Source organism: Hydractinia symbiolongicarpus, chromosome 10 (assembly GCF_029227915.1).
Source record: "Hydractinia symbiolongicarpus strain clone_291-10 chromosome 10, HSymV2.1, whole genome shotgun sequence".
NCBI classification, from domain to species: Eukaryota; Metazoa; Cnidaria; class Hydrozoa; order Anthoathecata; family Hydractiniidae; genus Hydractinia; species Hydractinia symbiolongicarpus.
The window spans coordinates 10,804,081-10,830,880 of record NC_079884.1 but is presented as its reverse complement, the minus strand read 5'-3'; the positions used below and the strand labels follow the sequence as shown (position 1 = coordinate 10,830,880).

Here is a 26,800-nt window from a genome sequence, read left to right as displayed (position 1 = left end):
CCAGATTATGCGAACGTGTCATAGGGAAAACGTTTAGATATGTGTTTAAACAATTTAAACGGGCCAAGTACTTTTCTTTCCGAACCGTTCTATTTGCTATAAAATTGAAATAAAGACTTAAAACTTGGTATGTAATGTTTTTACGCTGGTTTGAAAAAAAATTGAGACAAAGAAATATTTTTACTATTATCATCTAAAATATATAAAGCGAGTTGTCATCAACACGTCCACATAAAGTTTTTGTTCACCTACTACGTGCTAAACATATTAAAATAAAATCCAACCAGAATATTATATTGCTCTAAAAACTCATTTTTGTCATGATAATTTAATATTCTATCTGAATATCCTTATTTGAAGAGCACAAAACCATTATAAAATTTTGGATGACGTCATAATTATTATGATTTATGAAATTCGGGAAAGGTGTATTTTGGCACGTATTAATATTCGCGCAGCAATTTGAACTTAGTACAAATTTTGGCGCGAATTATAATTAGCGATGACAAAGATGGTGTAAACTTAATTTTCAGACTAAAATCAACAATTTTGCGCGTATTGATTTTTGTGTAAGTTTCTCCCACAAATAACAAGTACAACTTAGCAAACTACATTAACCGTATATTTATTTTCTTAATTAATAAAAGTTTTCCAAATATTCTCTACTAAAGTTTTCGCACTGAACTTTTTTCAAGAATATGTTAAAATTCTGTGTGAAAGAATCGCGTTAAATTACACAATTTATCAAAGCCGTTGCAGAACTTCCTGCTGGTAGCTACTTCACACAACTTTGGTTTCTCCTAATTAAACACTAACTAAGGATAAAACATCTGAATTAAAGTCAGACTATACAAATTGTCTTTACGTGAGTACCCTAAAGATAATATAATCGCTAATAGTGAGGTTGACGCTAATCTAGGCAAATAAATAGAGTATTATGTATAATCTTCTATTCAGCAAATCTTCTATTTTCATCTTTATTGTTTTTTTCTATTAAACTAAGTGCTTAACCAATCACCGATCTCTCACAATGAAATGAACTGTCAATTTAATCACAAAAATCATCTTCATTGATAAATGTAAGTATTTTTTATTGCATGACGGTTATATCAACATAATCTTCTACAAGTTGAAGTTTGTAGCTTTTTTCAAAATCAGAATCATAAATATATTGATGAGTATTTTTTATTTTACTGTTTCTTATTACCGTTTTGATTTCATCGATAAAATCATCCCCACTTGCACTCAAATCTCCATCGCAGTTTTCAAACTTGGTGTAAGGACAGTGCGTGTAACCAAATGACGAATTGACACCCAATCCATCAACTGTGTTAAATATGTCGTCTTGACTTTCTTCGTCACAGGAAATAGAAAAAACAACTTGGCAGCTGCTTGTATCGTCAATTGTCTGATTCTCGTCATTTTCTTCACTTTGATTTGAACCATAATTACTCTCTATAACAGCAGTTACAAGTTGGTCCATAGATTTCATTTCTCGTTTCACATGCGATATTTGTGATGAGGTGTTTAAAAAGATAGGGATGATCACAGCCAACATCAGACCAACAAGGAAAGCAGGCACAATAAGAAGCACAACATACTGTGTAACTTTAACATCAGTGTATTTGGTGCGGTCTAAAAAAGTGTAGTTTAATAATTAACCAGCTGCAAGTACCATGAGAAAATGTAATTCAACTACAAGCATTGGGACACATAGTTTTTAATGACATCAGCAAACCATTATTTTCAAGAATTTATAAAATAAAATAACTTGTAGTAAATATTAACTTTTTAATATTTCTGTTATTATTATACATGATCTCTGCAATTAGAACAACTTTAATCGTGCACAAAAACGTCTAAAGGGCTGGTGTTGTCACATTGAATTTTTTCAGCCCGCTTTGCTGGAATTTTGTTTTAATGAAACAAGATTTCGGTTAGCCGGGTCAGCTCGTCTCTTATGCGATAGTAAGTCGCATAAAAGACGAGCTTACTTAATTGTGAGAGTTCGTTAATAAACTAGTCCGTTTTGCCGGGCTTATTTTTCTCATGTGATGGCCCCGCTCTTATTCCTTTAGTTTGTCAACAACTATTTGCGAAAGGCTCCAAAAAGTTGTCTTAGGTTTTAAGGAATTGTTGTTCAGGAAATTTCCGCATTTTAAAATATGAGATTTTCTGTGTTCGTTTTCTCTTCTATAAGAGACGTTTGAGTTAAAAAAACAACCTTTTTGGCAGACAAAGGGAAGCATTTCATAACAGGATGTATCAACCCAACCACCACCGGAAATCATCTTCACACATATCCCTTTGTTTGTAGGTCTGGAAAACATCCAGTTTCGAAATGTAGAATATCCATCGAACCAAACAAATTTCAAATTTTCCTTTTTAAGTCCAATCCATATTTCCGCGCCATTAGTAATTTTACTTATATGGTTATTTTCAACGCCGTTCGAAATTGACACCAAGTGTGCTTTTTCTCTTAAACAGATATTTTCAGCAGATGAAAAATATTTCTCCTCTGTGTAGACTTTGTAGCATCTTTCATTCCCCTTTATCCAACCTTTACATTCTATAAATATACAAAAGGCATCTTTGCATGTGTATTAGAAACGTACAGTGCTTTTACATTGTTGTTGCTCAATCTGATAGATGCCATATGGCAAGTAAACTACAATACTAAAAATTATATTAAGCTGCCTAGATCACTTACAATAAGAAAGGCCTTTAGCTACATGTGATCTTTATTTGTTATATTGACCTGCTAATTCTTTTTTTTTCGTCAACAAACTAGAAAGTCTGATATTAATGTAAAGAAACATACCACTTGTTTTTTGTTTCCGATATTTATCATGAAAAAAACTTCTTGCGTCAACAAAAACAACGCTAGTATGAATTGCAACCAAGATAAGAACGAAATGCATTTGACAGGCCAGGTAACTTTCTCATATCACTATAAATTCTAAAGAAAAGTGGAAAATTAACAATAATGTGTCAATATTTACGTGATGACAGTTTCTCATTCATGTTAAGTGCATTCGGCATTTTACTTTTTTTTAAGTTCTTATTGTCATTAACTACATCTCCCTTGCTCCGCTATCAATAAGGAGTTTGCAACACCTTATATATTCTGTCCAAAAACAACATGTAATCGCTTGTTGCTTTTTACTTTATATACAATATATACTAAGCATAAAATTGTGAAAGTATAAGAGCGTCAAAAGTTATATTTATGTTATATAGTGTAATTTCCTCCATGGCAACTTCCAATAAGATTAACATTGCATTTATACACACTGTGTTAATATTCTGAAATTTTATAACACATGCAAGCAGATGTAAATAAAACTTTACTTTTCTTTCAAGACCAATAAAAACCACTGCGTATCATTAATATGTTTTCGTTACAGTTGGTTACTATCTTGAACAATCATCAAATTACCAATTGCGGTATTTTGTAATGACCATCCTAAAGTTATGAGCAGTCCATTAACTTATTTTATATATTACGGCGGTCGTGATAAATAAATCATTTCTCGTTACGACGAATTTACAAAAGACTACTATATTTAATCAACAACGACATAAAGGACATCTATGTTGTTAAAAACATTTCTTTTTTAAGCTTATTTGCATGTACTTTTTTCAAAAGGTGATAACTTTTATAAATACATATTAATTACTAAATACTTATATTTGGTTTTATAAAAGTCATCTCGTTCTACATTTTCAGCAGAAATATAATTTTTCTCACAAGTAACGTTAAATTTAGTATAGCGTGTTTCAAAATCAGTTACGATAATTATTTTAAAAAAACGAATCAAATTACTGCTGTGAAGCTAAAACATTGTTGCACGACATCTGCAAGAAACGGAACATTCATCGTACGTTACAAATATAACGTGTAAAAATCATTTAGCGTAATTATTCGAATTAACACCAAGCATCGCTTAAAGGAGCGGCGAACTGCGCACGGCACGGCTGCTGAATCAAAGTTCATGATGACAGTGTTCATTTTGAAGACCAGATCGACTGGATTGATCTGATTTATTATAAATCAATTTACATGCTGCATCCATCATAACAAAAAGGACTAGAAACAAAAATATGATGTTTTTCACGTAAAAATGGTACATTTTGACCTAAAACTTTGCAGAAGGACAACACACTAGACTTAAAACAGTTTGTTAATAAGCTTTGTTTACATCTTTGTTGAACTATTTATAATCGAGTATTTTTACACATTTAAATGGCTAAATTAAAAATCAATGGCATATATCTCACCTTATTGTGATGGTCACAGATCAATGCGCACAAAATAATAAATCAAGAAAAAGAAGTGTAAACGAAGGTTATAAAATGCTGTTACTACCATAGTACGTAAAATATTCTTAGTTATCTGAAGTCAAAGATCTTACATTTTTATGTTTACCGGTAAGTACATCTAAAACCTACTTATTTTTACCCCATCCAGCTATGAAAAAACTGTAAATCATTTTTATACCACATTGCATGCGTCTCGCCACTTGCGCAGCTAAGTTACATTTTGCGTGACGGACAGACGTATACGAGTATTTTAATATAGATAACTACTATAACCATATTCCTTCCTGGGAACATTTTTACAATGTTTTCATCACTGTTTGGGTAAAAAAAAAACAAGTTTGAGATGTACTTAACAAAAAATGTCAAAATAAGATCTTTAACTCACGAAAAACACAAAATGTGTTACCTATTAACATAGTATTACTCTTCTTGTAACCTTCTTTTACACTTCTTGGAACTTTATAAACATCTGTCATCTGGCCAATAGTATTTTTTCGTAATATGGTTTACTTTTCCACAGCATACTTCCAGCTTTAAACTATGAAGATTGTTGTGATGATTTGACGCCAGATTTGATAAATATACAGACCGGAAATTCAAAGGGGAGCGATTTATTAAAACAGGCTGCTGCAGTCTTGGTGTAAGATCATTTTTTACGATTATGCGGCATATAAGAGGTAAAAAGGTACTTAGCTAAAGCACTTTTAGTGGTAGTGGGAGGCACTTAGTACTGAAAATAATGTAATTTAATTTGATCACTAAAATCGCCAGTCAGCTAGTTATATGCTAGCTACCCTTTTCTCTATGTGCTTAGTCACAGAGCTAGCTATCTACGAGAAAATTACAGTTTTACGCTTAAGTATCTAGCTGATGGTTTGCCAACTGAACTTAAGTCTTGAATTACAGCTAGGAGCGCATTCTCCAAAATTTTATTTTATATACTTTATTGGTTATTATAACAAAACAGACTGACAATAAGGCTCAACCCACAAACTAGAGAGATCCAAGTATCAGATCATCTGAACTAGGGATATTGAGGCTTTTGCACTTATCAGGGCATGCATTTCCTGATTTGTGTTTTGTTTAGTTCGGATTAGCTAAAGTATATTTGTAGATTTAACTGCACCAGATCATATGTTTTATGGTTTTCTTGGCCGAAACTTGCATCCATTTTCGGTTAGCATATACTTGAATTGATCAACCAAACATTAAGCTTGACAAACATAATGCACACGATACGTTGTTTTGTGAATTGTATTTACAGCGTATTTACTTATTGTAACCGATGCTGACTGTATATCATGAATACGAAAACTGGAACACGTTTATGAAAGCTTTGTTCAAAGCGGTATATCATAGCACGGGAACCCTCTATCGCGGTAGCCAGAAATAACAGAAGAAAAAATGTCTTAGGCACGTGATACTTGGTTTGTAGGTTAACCTAACGGACTAATTATTAATATATACAACAAGGGAGGAAAACTGTTAGGTAAATGTAAACATTGCAACTGTCTTTGTTTAAGGGAGAAACTCTTAAACTCTCTCCTGTCCTCCCAATTTTGAGAATTATTAAAATGCTGACAGATAGAGAGGACGTTGCCTATATAATAAATCCTTACGTCAAACGGTACACCACAATTGCAGGATCCTGCGCTGATATGTACGATTTTTTTTTTGTTTATAATTCTTGATAAACAAGTGTTTTATCATCGACACATGATCATCACAGTGAAGAGAAAGATATTCCATTGTTTCTAAACTAAACCACTTGTTTGGCAAATGTGTAAAAGTACTGAACTATAAAAAGATTCAGAATTCAAGGAAAGAAGAGTTGGTATTCTAAAACAAACTGCTATATGTTTTAGTTATAACGTGTTGCTGTTCAGCATTGCTACAACGATTTTTTCTTGGATTTTAATACATAAAATCAAACCTATCTATCAAGATTTCGGAAAAAGGTAATGGTGGTTGTTTTGATCTGAAAAACAAAGAACATTAGAATAAGTATCGGGAGTACTACAAGGCAAAAAAACTTACCAATAGGGTGGTGAAATCAGTGTTTTTATTCCTCCATCAAAGTTTGGACAATTTCTCTCTTCATGACTAACAGGTTGATGACGTCATCAAAAAAAACTTTAAACCACAAATCTCTGTTATCATTTGTCAACACCATTTTTGCCCACACAATTCTTGCAGGAAAAGTAATGTTGATGTAAAGTCTGTATTTTTATGACTTTGTAAGTTCCTGTACGTCTCTAAGATTTACTACAATCAAAAAGTATACTCTTTAAATTTTAAAAATTGATGAGGGCTTCTGCAGGAAATATAGACGAGTTTTATGATGTGTGGGTGTTGCTTATGCTTCCCAAACAACGTCTTACGCAAATCGAAGGAAATATAATACAGGCAGTCGTGGACTAGCCCCTTCCAAACTTTATTACCAAGGGGAGGAATCTTTCGACCTTGAAACTTGAACATAGTTTGCTCATAATAAGTAATTTTATTTAAATTTCGCTGGGAGCCAACAAACCATTTTTAAATTTGCTTAAACTTACCGTGGCTGGTGTATTCTTGTAAATGCTTCTAACAAAGAAAAGAAATTAAAAGTACATGGGAATTCAATATTTTTTGCGTTTTGTTTACATTTTACACCTCTTGGTATATGCACGTAAATTTTTGGTCCAAAAATGTGTTTTGTGCGACTATTTTTAGGTTAAATGATAAACGCGTTACAATAGGGAGAACAAAACCAAAGGAGAGCGTTGTTATTGCATAAAGTGAAAGGACAAAGGAATAGCTTTACAATGGTAGTTAAATAACTCTGTGCAAGGTAGACATTAATTAGAAAACTTAAAACAAGGTTTGGAATTTTTGCAGAAATTTTTCTCGAGGGTTTCAAAACTTAAAGACTAAATTCTTGTTCGTGCTTTTATCAGCAAAGTTTAATAATATAGTAGTTATAAACTAGTCGTTAACCAGTGGAAGTATCCCACATGAATTACCTTCCACATCGGCATTTCGTTATCGTTATTCATCGGTATTACACAATTAAATTACTCTACGTTTCGACATAAAGCTGTGCGCAACCATTTTGAACATAATACGGCTATTATTAGTGCACAGACTAAAGCTGTGATTTATAATGACAACTAGGAAGATAGCTATCAGCGAATATCTTTATCAATTTGTACGACAATGGGAATCCGGCATTAGCATTATGGCAAGAGGTCCAAAATTTAAGTCAACCTAATTTTTATAGAATAGATATCTGTACATAATCTTCTACAACTTCCGCTTTATAACTTCTTTCGGGATAATCATAAATATATTGATGGGCATTTTTAATCATACCGTTTCTAACTACAGTTTTAATTTCTCCTTCCGTCCCGTTAAAATCTCGAGTCATTCCATGAGCGTTGCATTCTCTGTACGATAATGAGTTTGGTCCAAACTCGGTAGTTGACTCTTCGTCGTGAATATAGAAGATGTTATGATACGAATTCAAAATATCATCAATTTGTGTATTGTCTTCATATATAATCTCATTTGAATCCTCAGATGTCCCGTTAGTTTTAATACTGCAATCAGGACTACCTTTATTGGACCTGATTATTGCTTTTTCATATGCGAAAAGCGTACGATCTGCTTCGTTACGGCGCGCTATTACCTCATTAATTATCTCTATATCATGCATCTTTTTCATTACCATAACTTCGCGTCGGTAACTGTTTATAAACATAGGAATAATGATAAGTAACATTATGCTGACGAGGATTGATGGAGCTATAATAATCACAGCTAAATTCATGCTTTCTGTATCCACAGGATACTTTATCTCTAAAAAAACATGGCCACAGTACTGTTACCACAATTTTACCCGTAGCCGCAAATTCTTAGTACTGCTACATAATTATTATATTTAATAATTTTTTAAATGATAACACGTCAGAAGTAAGAGGCAAGAAATATGCATATCGTGTAAATTTAAAAGATTCTGATTTGTTCAAAACGTCCAACTTATCCAAATTATAATTTACCCAAAGCAAGTTGAAGGGGAATAACATAACTAATACAGTGGAACGAATTTTTAACTGTTATTAAAAAATTATGTTGTAAATATTTCCAACTTACTTTTTTTACAGACAAAGGGAAGCATTTCATAGCAGGATGTATCAACCCAACTTCCACCGGAAATCATCTTCACACATATTCCTTTGTTTGTGGGTGTGGAAAACATCCAGTTTCGAAATGTAGAATATCCATCGAACCAAACAAATTTCAAATTTTCTTTTCTAAGTCCAATCCATATTTCAGCGCCATTAATAATTTCACTTATATAATTATTTTCAACGACGTTTGAAATTGACACCAAGTGTGCATTTTCTCTTAAACACATATCTTCAGCGGATAAGAAATATTTCTCATCCTTGTACATTTTATAACAATTCTCTTTTGTGTGAATCCAGCCTACGCAATCTAGGATACAGGAGTTAGAAAGTACATTTTTTAGTCATTATACGAAGACAAACACTAATAATCAATTTAAAACTTTTCAAGGGTGTCTTTAATGCGAGAAGTCAACACAAACGCCACACATAACCTTGTCGTGAAAAAATCTCTCATTTAAAAGTACCCTGGGAGGAGAAGGTGGAAACAACTATAGACAAAAATGAATAGAAGCAAAGACAATAATCCTTACAATATTTTTTTTATCAGTTCTATATTTTGCATGTATAACACTACCTGGTTTCTCTCTACTATCATCACCAGCTACGTAGATAAACAAGATGAACAAATACTCTCCTTTCATGTTAAAAAACAACGTCTTTGTTCCAAGCTTTTAATATCTAGCCAATTTTGGTTATTTATTTTTAAAAATTTAATCTATTAATAACAAGAATATGTCATTGTCTTTTAAAGTGCGAGCTATGTTAAACTGAAAGCCACGTTTAAGATCCAAGATTTTTTTGCAGTAGTTAATAGTTGTCAAATACATGAGCCATTAAAAGAAAGGTTGTTTATGCTGTGTCTACATTTATCTGTTCTTCAAAAATGTCATGTATTCAAAGTTTGTTGTTGTCATAGCAATAGGAAAGTCGGTAAGCTGATGATTCAAATCTTGCTGATTCGTAAAGTAAATTATATTCTTTTGTAACTGCGAAAATTTAAAACACACGGAAATATTTATTTGCTTTGATTAAATACAGTAATTACCTTCTTTTTTTCAGCTGCTGGAAATAAAAGACTGATTTTACATGCTAAACTTTTGCCAAACCTACCATAAATAACTGGTCAAACGCACTCAAATTTCAATCACACTGTATATATAGGCGCCTGCTCACTAGATTAGTTCCAGATTTTGACATACATCTTACGCCAATAATAGGAGAAGTCATCCTAGTCCCCAGGGTTTATTTTTAGAGCTGGAAACGAGGTTGGGAAATGCATTTTTAAAAATCTCAATAAGCTTAGATAGTTGTTATTATATTATACCAAAAAACTTATTATAAGCTTTTTTAGAACACTTTACACACCTCTGTTTGGCAGTTAATGCTGCGACAAAGATGGCAGCGAGGTTAGAGACACGCGCGTTTTTTTTAACTTTCTTTTTTCTATGAAAGATGAGTAAAAAAGCATAATGCTGAAATGTTGTTCCATGCTATTAGGAATTAGAAAATTGTGAAAGATTTTAAAAAAGAAACTTGGCTCTTGCTGTAAAGGCTCTTATGGTCAATAGATTTTCTGTGTTAAGTAAGAATAGGATTGACCAAGACCAGTTAATTTGCAACCAAGAACAGCAAATTCACAGTTTGTTTTTTGTGAAGAAGATACAATGCTATTGGATTATATATAGATTTTTTATACTGTTGTTCTTCTTTGGCAACTAGAAGGATGGAGATGTTTCTCAAAATGGCGGGAGTGTGTTTCAACTGGCATCAAGTTTGTTGCTGTATTGGTTATTTTTTGATACACGTATATCTGTTGTATAAATTAAATTATAAGTACAGTGGATTCTTTCACGGGCAGATAGCTACCTTATCTAATATAAATAAAAAATCTGGGTTGGTAAGTTGGAAAATCTCAATGGGGAAATCCAATTACCTCACGACCGACTCACTTTTGCAAGAAATTCAAAACGATAACGTGACATGCTTTCAATGGTGGCCTCCATTTATTGAACACTAAAACACCTAGACGTTGCCAGGTTGCATGGGTGAGTTTAACAATTATTAACTAGCTAGAACAATTATTAACTAGCTAGCTAGAGTTAATAAAACATTAAATTTTAATTAAAGAATATAATATATATCCGAAACGAAACTACAGAACCATACAACTTTACAAAGGTTTTTAGCTATCCATTCAGCCAGCGTACGAATTTAAGAGTATCGTTATAATGGCGTGTCAAACCTGATCCAGTTATACTCTTTTCATGTTATATATAAAACAGCTGAAACAATTTTAAAATTTTCGATAGATACGCAGACCGGAAACTTTCAACAACAACAAATCGAACCTTCAACGGTTTTAGCTTTGTTTACAAATCTTTATTTTCGTTATATTTACTCATGAATTAGTTCAGTAATAAAAATAAAAATATTTTGGTCGTGTTATTCAACTACTAGCATTTTTGCTATTTTGATCTTTAACTAGTGTATTATTTTAATAAAACAGTGTCATCATCGTCACTGTAGAGAAAGATCTAATATTGTTTCTGAATATAAACATTAGTTTGGCAAATGTGCAAAAATACTGAACTATAAGATAACTCACATCCATGTATGCAAGAAAAAATAGTATTTTGTAACAAACTCCCTTTGAACAGATGTTTTACGGAACATTCCAGACCAGCGTATCTGGTCTTTGAAATTAACTCTGGCATCATGAATTTTCAATCAGCAGGCCGTGCCTGCGCTGTTTGCCCCTCCTTTAAAGGTTTTCTTAAAATTAGTACTCCCACATAAAGAGAGTAAGTTTTGAACTTCTGATTTTACACTAAGGATTATACACATTATACCAGGTGCGATCGTCCACGGATGTTTCGCAGTACATGTGTAACATACAAAAGAAACGCCATGCTTGATATGCTACTTTGCATATGTCCTACTATGACGTACGAAAGTACATAAAATTGATAAAAACTTGAGGAGGGATCTTATTAAACGTAAATCTGAAGTTTTGATATTTCCTCTTCCCTTGTGCCCAAAACGTCAAGATCAATATGTAAATATGTATTTTTACTCCCTGAAATCACTAGTACTCACACATCCGCCCCAACAATATTTCGCATATATTACAGTAGTAATATATTCCATATTTCTTTGTCTTTGCTTACTAATTTTAACTCTTTTTTAATACCCCCATGTTAATTTTTTTTAGAACACAAACTATATAGGATAATTGAGTCTATACTACATTAGCTATTATACATAACATACCAACGATATATAGTTACCATTCCGACGAAATTCAAGAAAGTTTCTGTACAACTTAGAATTGCCATCCTACCGACACAAAATGTCTTTATCGAAGATACTTCTACGAAAGGAACAAGCAACAAGGAAAATATTGAGCGTTATTGTTTAAGATTTAAATTAATTGTATTCTATTTGTCGTTTTACTTAATATTAATTGGGTGTAGTATTCAACGGAAGTAAATAATTAATGAAGAAAAGGTTGCGCAAATAAACAAAACAAAATTGATACCATAAAACAGTTTGTTACACTTGGTTACATTATGTTCACCTCTTAAAACAGTTGGTTATATTATGGTAACCACTTAAACAGATGGTTGCATTATGTTCACCACTTAAAACAGTTGGTTGCATTATGTTAACCACTTAAAACAGTTGATTGTACTTGGTCACACTGTGTTAACCACTTAAAACAGTTGGTTGCATTATGTTAACCACTTACAACAGTTGATTGCAATTGGTCACACTGTGTTAACCACTTAAAACAGTTGGTTGCACTATGTTAACCAATTGAAACAGTTGGTTACAACATGTTAACCACTTAAAGCAGCTGGTTGCACTATGTTAACCACTTAAAACAGTTGGTTGCACTATGTTAACCACTTAACCTTATTCGGTCCGGGGGGGGCGGATTCCGCCCCCCCCTGACGGTTTTTTTTTAATAACTCCTGATTGCTATCTGATATGGCTATGATACTTCCTGAGTTTTAACATTTATCTATTAGACACCTGCATGCTAAATTTTTAGGTCCCATACCTTTCAGAGGCTTTGATATTGGCCATTACTCGAAACTACCCCCAAAATCTCTATGAAATCCTTATAATGGGGAAAATATAGTAACTCCTGTTAGGATTATCCTTAGAACTTGAAACTTGCAACACAACTTTGTTTCATCAAGAAGAATCATTTTGAATAATTTTGACACGTGACTAATCCGATTTCCCGATTTTGTCGGATTTTACCCAAAAATCGGAAAAAATGGATTTTCGGGCAATTTTTGGCAATTTTTTATTTGATCCATGTAAAAACCGGAAGATATGTTAAAAAAAATTTATTTAGCTTTCAGAAACTTCAAACAGAATGTAAAAATTCGCTCTAGAACAAAAGTAATTATATTTTAAGCAGATAGTGGTATTTTTAACAATTTTCAAGCTTGTGATGACGTCACAGAAAATGTGCTGACGCAAGCAAAAATTTATTGCCGCCATTTTGTTCCTTTTATGACGTACTATAAGTATGCCAAGTTTGATTCAATTTGAACAATCCTATGAAAAGTTATTGAGGGGGGGCGGAATCCGCCCCCCCCCCCCCCCCCCCGTCATAGTATGTTCGAAAAACCCCGGACCGAATAGGGTTAAGACAGTTGGTTGCACTTGGTCCATTTTCCCTTGATGTAACCCCAGAATGTTTTATTTGATTATCAGCCAAAGATGTATATCTATAGATGTATATGCGTAGACAATGAATTTCAAAGTTTGCCACAACAAGTAATTGCTTAGGCTCATACTATATTATTTTCACTTATCTTGAACTTGTCAAAGTTTACTTGCCAAAGTTCACTTGTCAAAGTTCACTTGCCAAAGTTCACTTGTCAAAGTTTACTTGTCAAAGTTCACTTGTCAAAGTTTACTTGCCAAAGTTTACTTGCCAAAGTTCAGTTGTCACAGTTCACTTGTCAAAGTTCACTTGTCAAAGTTCACTTGTCAAAGTTTACTTGTCAAAGTTCACTTGTCAAAGTTCACTTGTCAAAGTTTACTTGCCAAAGTTTACTTGCCAAAGTTCACTTTTCAAAGTTCAGAGTGGACTTAGGACTTGGTAAATACGAATTTCTTAAAATATGCTAATTGTTGCTGACGTCAGCAATGCCATTAATCACGAATTTTGGGGCTTTCGTGGTCCCCGACGTGAATTATTTTGGTGTGCGGGCGTGCTAGAGAATGTGACTAGCAACTTTTAACCCTCTCTGCCTGGCCTACATGTGTCCCAAAGTAGCGACTTTACAGCCTATTGGCTGCAGAGCATTAACTGTTTGACTGTTTTGCCCATATTTAGGTAATGAGAAAAAACGCCTTAGGGCCTTTTTATATGAGACCGGGAAACTCGGTCAACCGGGATCCCGGTCAAACGGGATGGATATTTGTTCATGTAAACAGAAAACCCGGTGGCAAAGTACGGAAAAAGTTTATGTAACCTTAGAGGAACAAATAATTATCACTATTAATGCATATCAATGGACATTTTTGTTTTTGTATCATAGTGTATTTGTAATAAAATACAACAAAACCATGAAACATGTTGAAAACACCAGGTTTCACTAAAATTACAATTGAGAATGATCTAAGATTAACTTTTAATCCTGTTTCAAGCGTGTGGGAGATGTTAATGAATAATATTTAAATTGGTCAGAAATGATGGTAATTTTCAAAAAATTTGAGAAATAATTAATAGCGATCAACATTATCGCTATCTTCTTTTTCTGTTGTTGGAAGCCATATTTGCTTACATATTCACCCCGCCACTTTTAGTTTCCCGCTAATTTTTCTTCATATAAACCCAGGATGGGAAATTACAAATTTACATATAAACCCGAGTTGATATTAGCCCGCTCTACCGGGAAACTCGATGGACGAGTTTCCCGGTTCTCATATAAAAAGACCCTTAGTCTCAATATTTTTGTCCACGATTGCAGCTAGTCTACATATGAAACTCGGCAAACGTCTATCTTGGAGAAAAAATGATAGCTTCGCGTAGACACGTGAGAATGAGTTCACGTGAATTTTTCTCGAGAAACGACTAGTTACATTAGAATAATAGCGGGAGAATGTGGCAAAAGATAAAATAGTTTTGTTTAAAGCTTAGTACACGGCAGGATTTCTTTATAAACAAAAATATTAGCTTACATGTTCCCGCCAAAAATAGCAATAGCGATATAATACCGATCTAGATTTTAGTAACAGTAATATAATGATAAGTTAAGAATTTCATTTTTAATACAAAATAATATAAAAAAATTCTTGAATCAAGCTACCAGTTACAAGAATGAAGATTGCTTTGTTATTTGTCATCGGAGTCATTTGCTTTCGATATTGCACACGCACATAATTGTAAGTAAAATCAGCATGATATCAATTGTTTGAAAAACTTGTAACTGAATTTATCGTAAGGATAGGATAATGGGAAAATAACTTATTTGTTCTTAAGGTGATCCATGGAACCCAACTTGTTGCGATAAGAGAAACGATTGTGCTGCAAATGCAGATTGTAACAATGCTCCATGGTTACGTGATTGCAGATACAGCTGCCCCGTTTGTGGACCTTGTAAGGATTCACACACTGATTGTGATGGATGGGCTCGACGTGGTGATTGTGAGAGTAACCCTAGATGGATGATTCGATATTGTCCTGTCATTTGTGGCGCATTTTGAATGTTTTTACTACAATATAAAGCAGCAGAATAGAAAAATCGATGTAAACTTGTCGTTCTATTTCTGTTTTTTCTTCTTTTATATGGTGTATAGGTAAAAAATATTCAATCTTAAAAGTTTCATGCCATATTCGTTTTGTTATTAATCATTTATCCCGCTTATTAAATATTTAGTATTGCAAAATAAAGTCAGGGATGATGTAAAAAAAAATTTGACTAAAATTGCCGTGTTACAATAATGAATGTCCTAGTTTAAAAACAATATTTAATTATTTAAATCTATATTTGAATTTCCGCGCCCAAAGGCGTAGGAAATTCTTTAAAACCGTCGTTTTTTTCTTTCGGAGCATTTTTTGAGAAAAAATCGACCCTGGGATTTCACGTTCCTTTGAGAGAATGATAGTATTGGTACAACTGACTAACTAACTAACCCTGTCCCAAATGGTCAATTGCAACGTCACAGATTTAAACTTCGTACCCAAACTCTCTAAGTACTGGGAAATCATCTTAATGACGTTTCAGGCCAAAATTGGTATTTGTTTTGGTGCTATTCTGGTCACGGCTGCAATGTTTGTTGTATTGTCAGCACAAAAGTGTGTATTGAGATTTCTGCGAAATTTACCCACCAAATATTTAAAGATGTATTTTCAACTATCAAGACCAAATTTAATAAATTTTTCGTTGGCAAAAGGAAGGAATGTTTAATTAATGTGATAATACGTAAAAGAAATCACATTTTTGAACCACCCTAATTTAAATTTCGTGTTTTGTAAACTCTGATGATCTTTTTTTTAATAAAAATAATAAACTATCTGGATTTATTCTTTACCTTCTTCTAACGTGGTAAACTTCTTTGTAAAAAAAAAAACAGGCTAAAAAGTAAAGTAACAATTACAGCGATTTGTATTGATGTGCACACAAATCCAAACATGCATTTTTATCAATTTTTCAAAACGATTTTTGAATGCAAAAATTTGCAATGTACTAAAATGGGAACGGTTTTGTACTTTTTCCAAATAAACCATGTTGTCACCCAGCCAGAGCTAAAAAATCGCCCAAGCATTTCGCTGGATAATATACCCGTGAAAGTTGTCAAATTATTGGTAGACCAAGTGTTATGTTCTATTTTTAGTACTGGGGTTCGTGAGTCTGTGTTTTATACTGTGTGTCACGTGTTTGTATATAAACGTGTATTTTTGTATCTGGACTTAGTTTATGTTGAGCATATAATACGACAGACATTACTTGTATTCTCTGTGTGGAGCTCCATAATACCAAGCAGTAGATATTGATAAAGCATGTCACTTACGTGGGTAGGAAGCATAGTACAGGTAGGTCTGTATGTCTGTAACACAGCTAGTGAAGCAGCTCTTTCTGGCAACAAGTCTATATTTTTTGCGCAACTTCTGTTTGAAAAAACAAAGGAGTTGTTGTTACCGCAATATTGCTAGCTAAAACATCCACCAAAGATTATTTATTTGGCAGTTAGTTAATAGTTAGAAATTCTTTTCTCGACCAAGCAGTAAATACTTCAGGTATATTGCCTCACATTAAATAGAGTGCTCTTCGCGATGACAAAAAGAGCAAAATGGCCATGGCTTTAGTTTAATTAAAAAAAAGGTCAAAGCCCTTCAATATCACTAAAAAAACTCGTCCAGTATGCGTGTTTTATTTCGTGAAATAAGTTCCTGTAAAGGTTGCAACAGTATTGGTGAGCGATGCTCAATTAAGTAGTTAATGCATGTCCACCGTCACTGCGGAAAATGTCTCCGATATGTAAATATTATTTGCGTGTCATAAATTCATTATACTCGAATAAGCGGAAATATACGAAAAGTCTGTGCACGATTTTCGTATATTTTCGTATAGGCGTAAAACGGTTACGTATTTTTTTGTTATGCACAAGATTTTCGTATACGTGAATACCGATTTGTAAATCTTTACAGTATACTATGGTATCCATAATAATTTCGTTGAGCTTATTAAACCCAGGGTTCGTTTATTATTTTTCTCAGTTTATTTTCGGCAGAAAAAGTCCACAATTTTACGCAGTCAAACTTTCTCTTTACGTATTATACACTCGCTATTTTATATAACCGTAGCATATTTTAAACCCAGCCTAACATTCCTATTATTATTTTTTCAATTTGATTCAATTTATGCATCCTGCCCCAGCTGTTAGTGAATTACTTCTAGTTTTAGGTACACTCGAGGCGTTTTGTCTGTCTGCCAGCTCTTTCCGCCCAGATACAACAAGCTTGGACAGTTTCACTAGAGCAACCACGTCCCAACTTTAGAAAAACACAAATACAATAACCAATTTTAACGCAACCTTCCCTTGCGCCAGCTGTTAATTACTTCTAGTTTTAGATGCAAATACTCAGAGCTTCAGAAAAAAATTGTTGTAACGCAGCATCCAGCGCTTTCATTCAGATTTTAAGACTTCAAAAGAAAAACATCAATACCTAATCAAGTGGATTTCTTAACCTTGTGACTTATATAGAGTCTATATACAAAGATTTACAAATATATTTTTAAAACGGGTTATGCAGCATGATATTGAAGGCCTTTTACTTGGTTCTTCAGACATCATATCATTTTGTGATAGACACTATTTACATGTTATTTATACATCGATTAAATCCACGTTGTATCCTAATGAATTGAACCGACTTGTAAGAAACTTTAACATTCTTTAACTCATGTGCAAGAAATAGATGCTGTTAAATTTAACTTGCTGTGAAGACCCTGGTTCAATATCATATCTTGCTGGATCACTGACTAGTGTAGCCTTTCCCAGATCAATCAATTTACCGTGGATGAATTACGGACAAGGACATTTCCTGGTTGTAAATCGTTGTATAACAGACCACGGACGTGGATTTGGTGAACAGCGGAGCATAATGCAATTATAATTTCATTTAAATCACTGGAACACGGTGCAGTTACTCTCTGAATGACGTATTTTTAACGTTATTAGTGTGACGTTATCAAAACGGTATACGATTAAACGTTTTTGTAACGTTTCTTTTCTAACGTTATTAAGACAAACATAGATTTAACGTTTAATAAACGGTGTGAGAAAAACGTTTTTTGCACGTCACTAAATGACTTATTTTTAACGTTATTTGTGTGACGTTAAAAAAGCGGTATACGATTAGACGTTTTTGTAACATTTCTTTTGTAACGTTATTATAAAGATTATTTTGAAGAAACCAAAAGTTACGTTTTAAAATAACGATATTACAATAGCGTCGTTTGCATATTAGTGTTAAGTAAGTGCTAATTTTAGCCCCCAAGGAGTAGCATATCCAACAAAACACGAGTGGTGCGGTAGCCCATTGTTTTAATGCGATCAGCTTGTCTCGTTGTCCCACTCACAAGATTGCTTCCAGAACTCTGTCTCTTTTACTTGTGTCTTGGTAGTCAAAAGAGGAAAAGAGTCCGGGGACGAGGTTGAAGACCATCAGCCATTGCGAGCTATGAGCGCGAATGGTTTAATTTTGTGAGCACATGATCTAGTGGGCAATAATGATGGCAAAAAGAGGTAGCGGTGGAAAGTTGTATATATTTTATGTATGTAAATGTACGTACAGGGAAGGTAATTTTATAAATAATTTAGGATAGAAAAATTTCGTTGCAGGAACGATCACAACAAAATAAAGAAACAATTTCTTATTATATATAAGATGTGTAGCTAGCTAGCTATGTAGCTAGCCAAGGTGTGAATGTATATAAAACTGTTTCTTAATTTTTTCTGAAAATGTCTTAGGGCTTGTCAGTGTTGTATTGACCATAAAAAGAGTTTCTTTCTTGAATTTTTGATGACTTGGCTTTCATGTCAGTGTTGCAATGACCTGGATGCTTAGCCTGTGGTACAAAGTGAGTTTTTTCTTGAAATTTTGATGACTTGGCTTTTGTGTCAGTGTTGTAATGACCTGGATGCTTAGCCTGTGGTACAAAGTGAGTTTTTTCTTGAAATTTTGATGACTTGGCTTTTGTGTCAGTGTTGTAATGACCTGGATGCTTAGCCTGTGGTACAAAGTGAGTTTTTTCTTAAAATTCTGATGACTTGGCTTTTGTGTCAGTGTTGTAATGACCTGCATGCTTAGCCTGTCGCACAAAATAATTTTTTTCTTAAGATTTTGATAACTTGGCTTTGTCATACAAATTGTTTCCTTATTTTATTCTAGTTTTCGTCCTTACCAGACCGATGTGGAGAAGGTGGATGAAAAAGCAACACAAAAAAAGTTATTATTATATTAAAAGTTATTATAATTTAATAATATTTAAGTAATATGGACACTTTTTATGTGTTTGATAATAATTAACGTCATTTGTATTTCACCGATTTTAATTTTCATAAATTTATATATTTATATTCTGTTTTTTTTTTAACTTGCTTTCCTGCGAAATTCACTTAATGACGTTTTGTTTAAACGTTTCTTAAATCACCATATAAGGTAACGTAATCGTTACAAATGGAACGTTATTTGAACGCCCTAAAAGAGGTGGTTATTGAATGTGCAAAGGGACGTTATTTGTCCGTTAATTGAACCAACGGAATGACGCTATTTGAACGCTATATTTTGAACGTTATTTAAACGTCCTGGAAATAGTGGTTGTTGAATTTGCAAGCGGTACGTTATTTGTCCGTTAATTGAAACAACGGAATGACGCTATTTGAATGCTATATTTTGAACGTTATTTAAACGTCCTGGAAATAGTGGTTGTTGAATTTGCAAGCAGTGCGTTATCTGACCGTTAATTGAACGATCAAAATGACGTCTTTTGAACGTTAAAAAAACGTTCTTGTGCCCACTGTGCCTTTCCACGTGTTGGCTAAGTTTATTTAACAAAATTCTTTGTCAAATTGTGCGATATTTTCTTTTCCTCATCTTTTAAAGAAATTGTTTTCAATTACCTTCTTTGTGTGATTTGTTATTATATTTTGTTTGTGTTATTGCAGTTTGATGTTTTTGACTTTATAAACTGTGTGTTGACAAACAGGTGAAAAGAGAGCAGCAACGACTAACAACATCAAAGAGTAAAAACTGGCAGTCATGGAAAAAGCTGAGGAATCCAATTTACGTGACGAAAAAGTAAGTTGATGAAAATCTTTATGTTCCATTTTTGTGCTTGTGATCTTTGCAGTACCTTATTGACTTCATCTGTCAAAAAGGTTTTTGTGTCGTTACGAAACCATGTGTTGTCCTTAAACCCAAGCTCACTGAGTAATTTTAGTATTATTATTATAAAAACATAGCTTTTTGAATATACATTCAAAAGCAAAATGGATCGAAACGGAACAAAATAAATACTTTGAACAAGGAAGTTTAATTTGATTAGCTATCTGCTAATTATTTTTTTCTCTTTTTAATTTTCTGTTCCTGTTTGCAAGAAAAATTGAAATGATTTCAATTTTCAGTTTAGATCTAAACGGAAAATTTTATTAACCAATCAAATTCCAGTTATCATAATTGTCTGTTATGATCCGTTCAATTTAGTTTTTGAGTGGACTTCATCTTTTCGCAATGATTTTTAAAAAAAGTTGTGCAAACAAATCAAACTTTTGATTTGTTTGAACCCCCCCCCTGAGATCTTTCTCGAAGTCTCTCAAAAATATCTCGATAACTGGGACAAATTAAGCTGTTTAATGAAAATTCTGCTTATAAGAAGATTCGTTTAAGAAGGACGGCCGATAAGTATACAACATTTTTCCTCCGTCCCTCAACAAGAGTATACTCAAGGAGGTTTAGTGTTTTAGTTTAAAGAGAACTTGATAAAGCTTAATATTGATGGTGAAAGATAATAGTATTACAGCTATTAAATCGTAACAAGTGTGATCTAACAGAAAGAATATGGATTAGTAACTAATTACATGAATTTTTTCGACTTTTAAAACGATTATTGTCAATTTAAGCATATCTACATAATGTGATAATAAAAATTAAAAACGGTGAAATATTTACAAAACCAGCTGAGAACACCATAAGGGAGATGGTCTAATTATGGTTATCATAAAAGCATATTTTTGTCAGCAAGAATCTAATTTTTTTTCCTAGTAAAATTTTTACTGTATGTATCTGTATAGCGCAAGCAATTTTTCCCATTTTTCTTTCCTTTCATTTCGGATAGCTTATGCAACCTACTTTTTACTTCACTTTTTTAAGGCTTTTTACTTGTACAACTTGTGCTAAATTAAGTGGTAAGAATTTTAAACATGCGTCACTACTGAACTCAAATCTTCATCAAAAAGATATCGAAAAAATGCAATTTTTAAAAAATAATTACTTCTCAAAAAAAAAAAAATCTTTACATTTGAGATTTTTGAATAATTATTAAATTAGAGATTGCTATAAAATAATTAAATGTAAAAAAAGACAAATATATCTTCATAAATTAACTCTTTCGTTGTTTAGATTTTAAAATAAACTCCGTCTGTACTTCCCGGTGTCGTATACAAGTACTTGTGCGATTGCTGCAATGCCATCTATATTAGTAAGACTATGCATCACCTGAAAGTGGCGCCGTAGATTAGTGGTTATAGCTCTCGTACTCTGTGCGGGAGACCGGGGTTCGATTCCTCTTGACGGCGATTCAACATGGGCGAGTGAATGTTACCATAGCCCCGGGTTAACCCAAGCCATGTGAGGGAAATTGGGAAGATGGCACACTGTGTGGGCCGTTGGATGTTGCCGGGAGTTGTCTAGTAGAGCGCGGGCTCTAATTGGGTCTGCGTAGCTCAAAATGAGCATTAAATACTCTAGGACTCTCCATCTACGCCATGGCCCCTCCTGGAAATAATAGACAGGGTATATCCCTCGATATTTGTGAGGCTAGCCATGTAAAATATGCACATCTATCTATCTATCTATCACCTGAAAGTAAGCGAATCTTACTAGTACCTTAAAAACTGCTGTCACCACCATATAAGCAGACGAAAACTTAAATAACAACCTAAAATGCACCAGGATTTCTTTTAGAAAACATGCAGTGATAGCAGCTAAATGGCACAGATTGGGAGATTTGAGTATAGAAACACTGGGACAAATAGAAATGTGTTTTCTTTCTTCCCTTATATGTTGATATTTCTAATTTTTCTTATACTAATCTCCGGCGTCAGTAACGATAGAATATTTATTTTTAGAACAGTTCATCAAAGACGGATTCATCAACCAACAAATGTTTGACATTTCAACTAATTCCTGCAAAGATTGCTTATTTTTTTACATACTGCTTCTTTGGTTCGTACAAACCGTATATTGTCGTCTTTTTGATATCAACTGGTTTATCAGCAAGTAAAGCTGGACTGATCTTTGGTATCTGTCAGTTAGCGTCGTTTCTTTCTTTACCACTCTGGGGTGTATTAATCGATCGTACTGGAAAGAGGTTGTTGTTTACATTCGTAATGTTAGTTGGTATTGCTTCAACGCTGTTTCCGGCTCCCTGGATAGCTGCAAGATATAAATGTGATCATTACATCGTCGGTAATGTCAGTTCTAATGATTCGAGGAATTCCGAAAAATCACCATCTTCAGCAGTTTGTTTACAAAGTGATAGTTCTAGAACTTTGTTTTTTGCAATGTTAGTTGTGTTTACAGCAAGTTCGGTATGTGAACAACCTTTTCTTTCCTTTCTCGATTCCGTTGTGACAAGAATTGTTAGTTTACATAAAAGCAAAATCTCGTTTGGGCAACAAAGAGTATTTGGTTCCATTGGTTATGCAGTAGCTGGTATGGTGACTGGCCTTGCCGCTGATAATTTTAAACATTCAAAATTATCCCCATACAGTGCAGTATTTTTTGTGTTTTTACCATTTTTAATTGTATCCATCCCATTTGTTGTTAGTCTTGTACGGAAAGCAACATTTAAAAATGAGAGCAAAGAACAAAAAGGAACGAAAATTTTAATAAAAACAGTATTTAGAATATGCTGCAAGTTGGACAATTTTGTGTTTCTTTTAACTGTTCTGGTAAAGGGATCGATGAGTGGCCTAATGGATAGTTTCGTGTTTGTCTTCATGGAAAAGGAGATGGACGCTGCTAAGTCAATAATGGGCATATCAATTGCAATCGCTTGTTTCAGTGAAGTTTTAGTATTCCCATTTGCATCTCCAATCATAAAAAAGCTTCAAGGGGCCGTCCCTTGTGTTATTATTGGTTTGTTTTCCATTAGTATTCGTTTTGTCTTCTTCTCTGTTGTGCGCAATCCATGGTTTATTTTACCGTGTCAACTGTCGCATGCGTTAGATTTTGCTTTATTTTGGGCAGCATCTATTGAACAAACAAAGAGAATAAGTCCTAAGGAAGTGTTAACAACAATGTTTGCCATTCTAAACAGTCTTCATTTTGCTCTGGCATCCCTAATAAGCAGTATTGCTGGTGGATATCTTTATGACGCCTTTGGTGGACGCATGTTATTCCGTGGTGCTGGTATTGTGGGTTTTGTATGGTGTTTGGTCGCGATATTATATTACTACATATTGAAACGTCTTCTTCTACGTCAATCAAGAAGTGATGATCTAACAGTGAAGGAAATGCTGAATAGAAATAATGATTTATAAATTATTTTGAATGGAAGTTTCATTAATATTTTTAATGTTTTAATAAAATGTTTTAAAAGTTACTTGACCTTTCGTGTATTTCTTGTTGTTTTTTACCCTTAGCATTTTTTTTTTGTGAGTGAAAACGGTATTGATAGAAGAAGTGTTGAGGAAGATAAAGCTAACAAAAAAATTAATTAACTGCAGATAAGACACATGATAGCGGTATATATCCTCGCACCTATAGCACCTCGTACATCTGAAAGCACCTCGTACATTTGAAGGCACACAATCTTTGCGACAAAGTTTGAAAAAGAAAATTTATAGACAACTAATTTTCGCGAATTTAGCAAGTCCAAATATTTCTTAAGAAGAAACAAATTTCTCTAATTTCGTCAAACATTCACCAAAATGTAGTGTAGTTAGAGCAATATAAACACTCAGGGTGAAAGTATGTTTACTTATAAGCACCCTCGAATTTTGTTTTTTTTTTAAATTATGGCCGGTAGGAAAGACTATATTTAAGGTGGCTATTAGTATGATCGGCTAAGTTGGTGTCCTATGTCGGGTATAACTAAAGGGTACTCTCATTTATTTGAACTATAAAACAAAGTCCAATAAAGCTTTTAAAAGTAAATGTTACAGGGTGTTTTTAGACAAAAAATTTGTAATACGTATACTTTTGTAATACATATACTTCTAGGGTGAATGATTTTTTTAAAGAAAATTATGTATTGTATTTATATACAAAAAAATAGACAATTTTTGGAAAACTAATTCTACATAAAGCTAAGAAATCATTTAGATATGATTTTTTTTAGGCCACATGTTGTATCATTTACTGGGTAGTACTATCTTATAGTAGTAGATCTTTGATACTTGATCGATTAAACACAATAAGTTAACCTGTCGTGAATACAGATTGACTGAGGCTTTCACAAGATATATTGCATGTTATGCCTTCCACGTTAAAACCTTCGTCTAACACAGTTTTAAACATAGGTGGCCCTACAATTAATATAACCTTAAAAAACTGCGTTTACTTCTAAGAACATTAAATCAAATTCTTCAGAAAAGAAGGACCCGTGATAAAAAAAAGTTCGTAAAAAGAGCAATATATTTATTGCGTCTTCACCTTCTAAAAGAAAGTTCTAGCTAGCTATCTTGGTTTGCTTTATGCCAGAACCGTTACTAATAAAAAAACCTGATTAACAAGTGAGTTGAGCCAAAAATATGTATACTATAAATGTGTCCTAAACGGGAAAATAAAAACATTTTAGCAGGAGTGTGACAATAACAACAATACATGGACATCACATCATTTCTGTGTGCATAACTTAGCTAACTACAATCCGTCACAAAAATTATTCAGACTGCAATTAATAAGATGTGTCTTGTTTTTTATGATAGCTTTCTCCTCCCCTACCTCAATGTTAAATGCGAAAGAAGCAAAACGTGTGTAGGGAAGCCAAACCTGCACTTCAGAGACAGAACTTTAAATTTAGGGGGAAGGGGAGTCAGCCTCAGAATTTTTGTGAGGGATTGTAGCTAGCTAGAATGAAAGCTAGCTAACTTTGTAAGAAAATAGTTATATAACTTATTATTAAGATATATTAGCCACTAAGTTTAGGTGACTAAGTATACATATTAGATTTTACGATAAAAAGTAAACTTTTTTGAGGAATAAGTAAAATATGTTTGCAGCTAGCTATCTAACCAACTTTAAAGTTGCCAAAAATACAAACCTTATATCAATAAATATATATTTATAATTTTTGTCACACTACCACTATTAATAGCCTTTTTGTACTTGTTTCGACTATGATATATTGATATAGATAGCCTATATTGTACATCGCTAGCCTCACAAATGTCGAGGGATAGATCATGTTTTCCAGGAGGAGCCATGGCTTATATGGGAAGTCCTAGTTTATTTAATGCGCATTTTGAGCTACGCAGACCCAATTAAGGTCCGCGCTCTACCAGACAACTCGTCAACATCCAAAGACCCACACAGTGTGCCATCTCCCCAATTTCCCTCACTTCGCTTGGGTTAACCCTGGCTATGGTAACATTCAGTCGTCTATATTAAATAGACGCTAAGTGCAATCAAATCCCGATCTCCTGCACAAAGTGCGAGAGTTATAACCATTAGGTTGTGGCTTCACAAAATTAAATAGAAATTAGCTAAAACAGCCACCCAGAAATATTTAGTTCGCAAAATGAGCTTGTTTATTAATGGTAAGAGATTCTTTTCTCAGCCAAGCAGTAAATACATGTAATCAGAAAAGCACTTCACGGATATTTCCTCATGTTTAATAGAACGCTCTTTGCCATGTCATTTTCAAAAGCAACAAAATGGCTGGAATTTTGGTTTAATCTTGAGATACAACTAAAAAAGTCACCCAGCATACATGTTTGATTTTATGGTATAAGCCCTTTTGAAGGTCGCAATATTGTTGGTTAGCGATGCTCAATTAAGTAGTTCATACAGGTACACCATGTCATATGCTCCTCTAGGTGGACCGCTTAGTAGCTACAGATATTTATCAGTCAAACATCCACAGAGAGCCATAAAAAAAACATAACTTTCTTTTCACATTTTCCTGGCAAACACGAAAAACGACTAATTTTTTGGTAAACATTGGTATTTTACGCTGGCTGAAATCGTAGTGAACAATATAGAAATACAAAATTAATACAAGTCAAGATTATAACAAGAGAGCCGGCGTTAGATCATCGCGTGAAAAACAATTACTTACTTTGTAATCGCCTTCTATTACGGGATAAAAATCAGCATACTATGTAATTGCCGAATTCGAGGTTGTTCTGCAGTTGGAAACACCTTCGAGATTGCTCCTCAATGGCGACAATGCAATAGCTCCTTGCATAACAATGTTTTCAAAAACATTTTAATTTTATTATAATAACTGTCGTTATTTGGTGCAGTGTTCTTTTACTTTCAAGGATACGTTAGGGAGTTGTATCATACTCTTTAAGTAAGAGGTTGTCGTAATATATAAAAGAACAAA

The 26,800-nt window shown here is 33.4% G+C and overlaps 3 protein-coding genes across 3 annotated transcripts; 1 reads left to right on the top strand and 2 right to left on the bottom strand.

Annotated features, from left to right (window-relative positions):
• On the bottom strand, positions 1 to 4,347 carry LOC130612422 (uncharacterized). The gene is made up of 4 exons (XM_057433727.1): positions 3,352 to 4,347; positions 2,822 to 2,959; positions 2,225 to 2,569; positions 1 to 1,635 (listed from the first exon to the last, which is right to left on the bottom strand). Exons 2-4 carry the CDS (start codon positions 2,919 to 2,921, stop codon positions 1,091 to 1,093), a joined length of 990 nt encoding a protein of 329 aa, XP_057289710.1. The 5' UTR covers positions 2,922 to 2,959; positions 3,352 to 4,347; the 3' UTR covers positions 1 to 1,090.
• A 2,062-nt stretch (positions 4,348 to 6,409) lies between these two features.
• Positions 6,410 to 9,564, bottom strand: LOC130612421 (uncharacterized). Its single transcript, XM_057433726.1, has 3 exons — positions 9,067 to 9,564; positions 8,455 to 8,799; positions 6,410 to 8,160 (listed from the first exon to the last, which is right to left on the bottom strand). Exons 1-3 carry the CDS (start codon positions 9,131 to 9,133, stop codon positions 7,577 to 7,579), a joined length of 996 nt encoding a protein of 331 aa, XP_057289709.1. The 5' UTR covers positions 9,134 to 9,564; the 3' UTR covers positions 6,410 to 7,576.
• A 10,102-nt stretch (positions 9,565 to 19,666) lies between these two features.
• Positions 19,667 to 24,026, top strand: LOC130612414 (major facilitator superfamily domain-containing protein 6-like). Its single transcript, XM_057433718.1, has 2 exons — positions 19,667 to 20,325; positions 22,374 to 24,026. Exons 1-2 carry the CDS (start codon positions 20,287 to 20,289, stop codon positions 23,787 to 23,789), a joined length of 1,455 nt encoding a protein of 484 aa, XP_057289701.1. The 5' UTR covers positions 19,667 to 20,286; the 3' UTR covers positions 23,790 to 24,026.
• Positions 24,027 to 26,800: the final 2,774 nt, after the last annotated feature.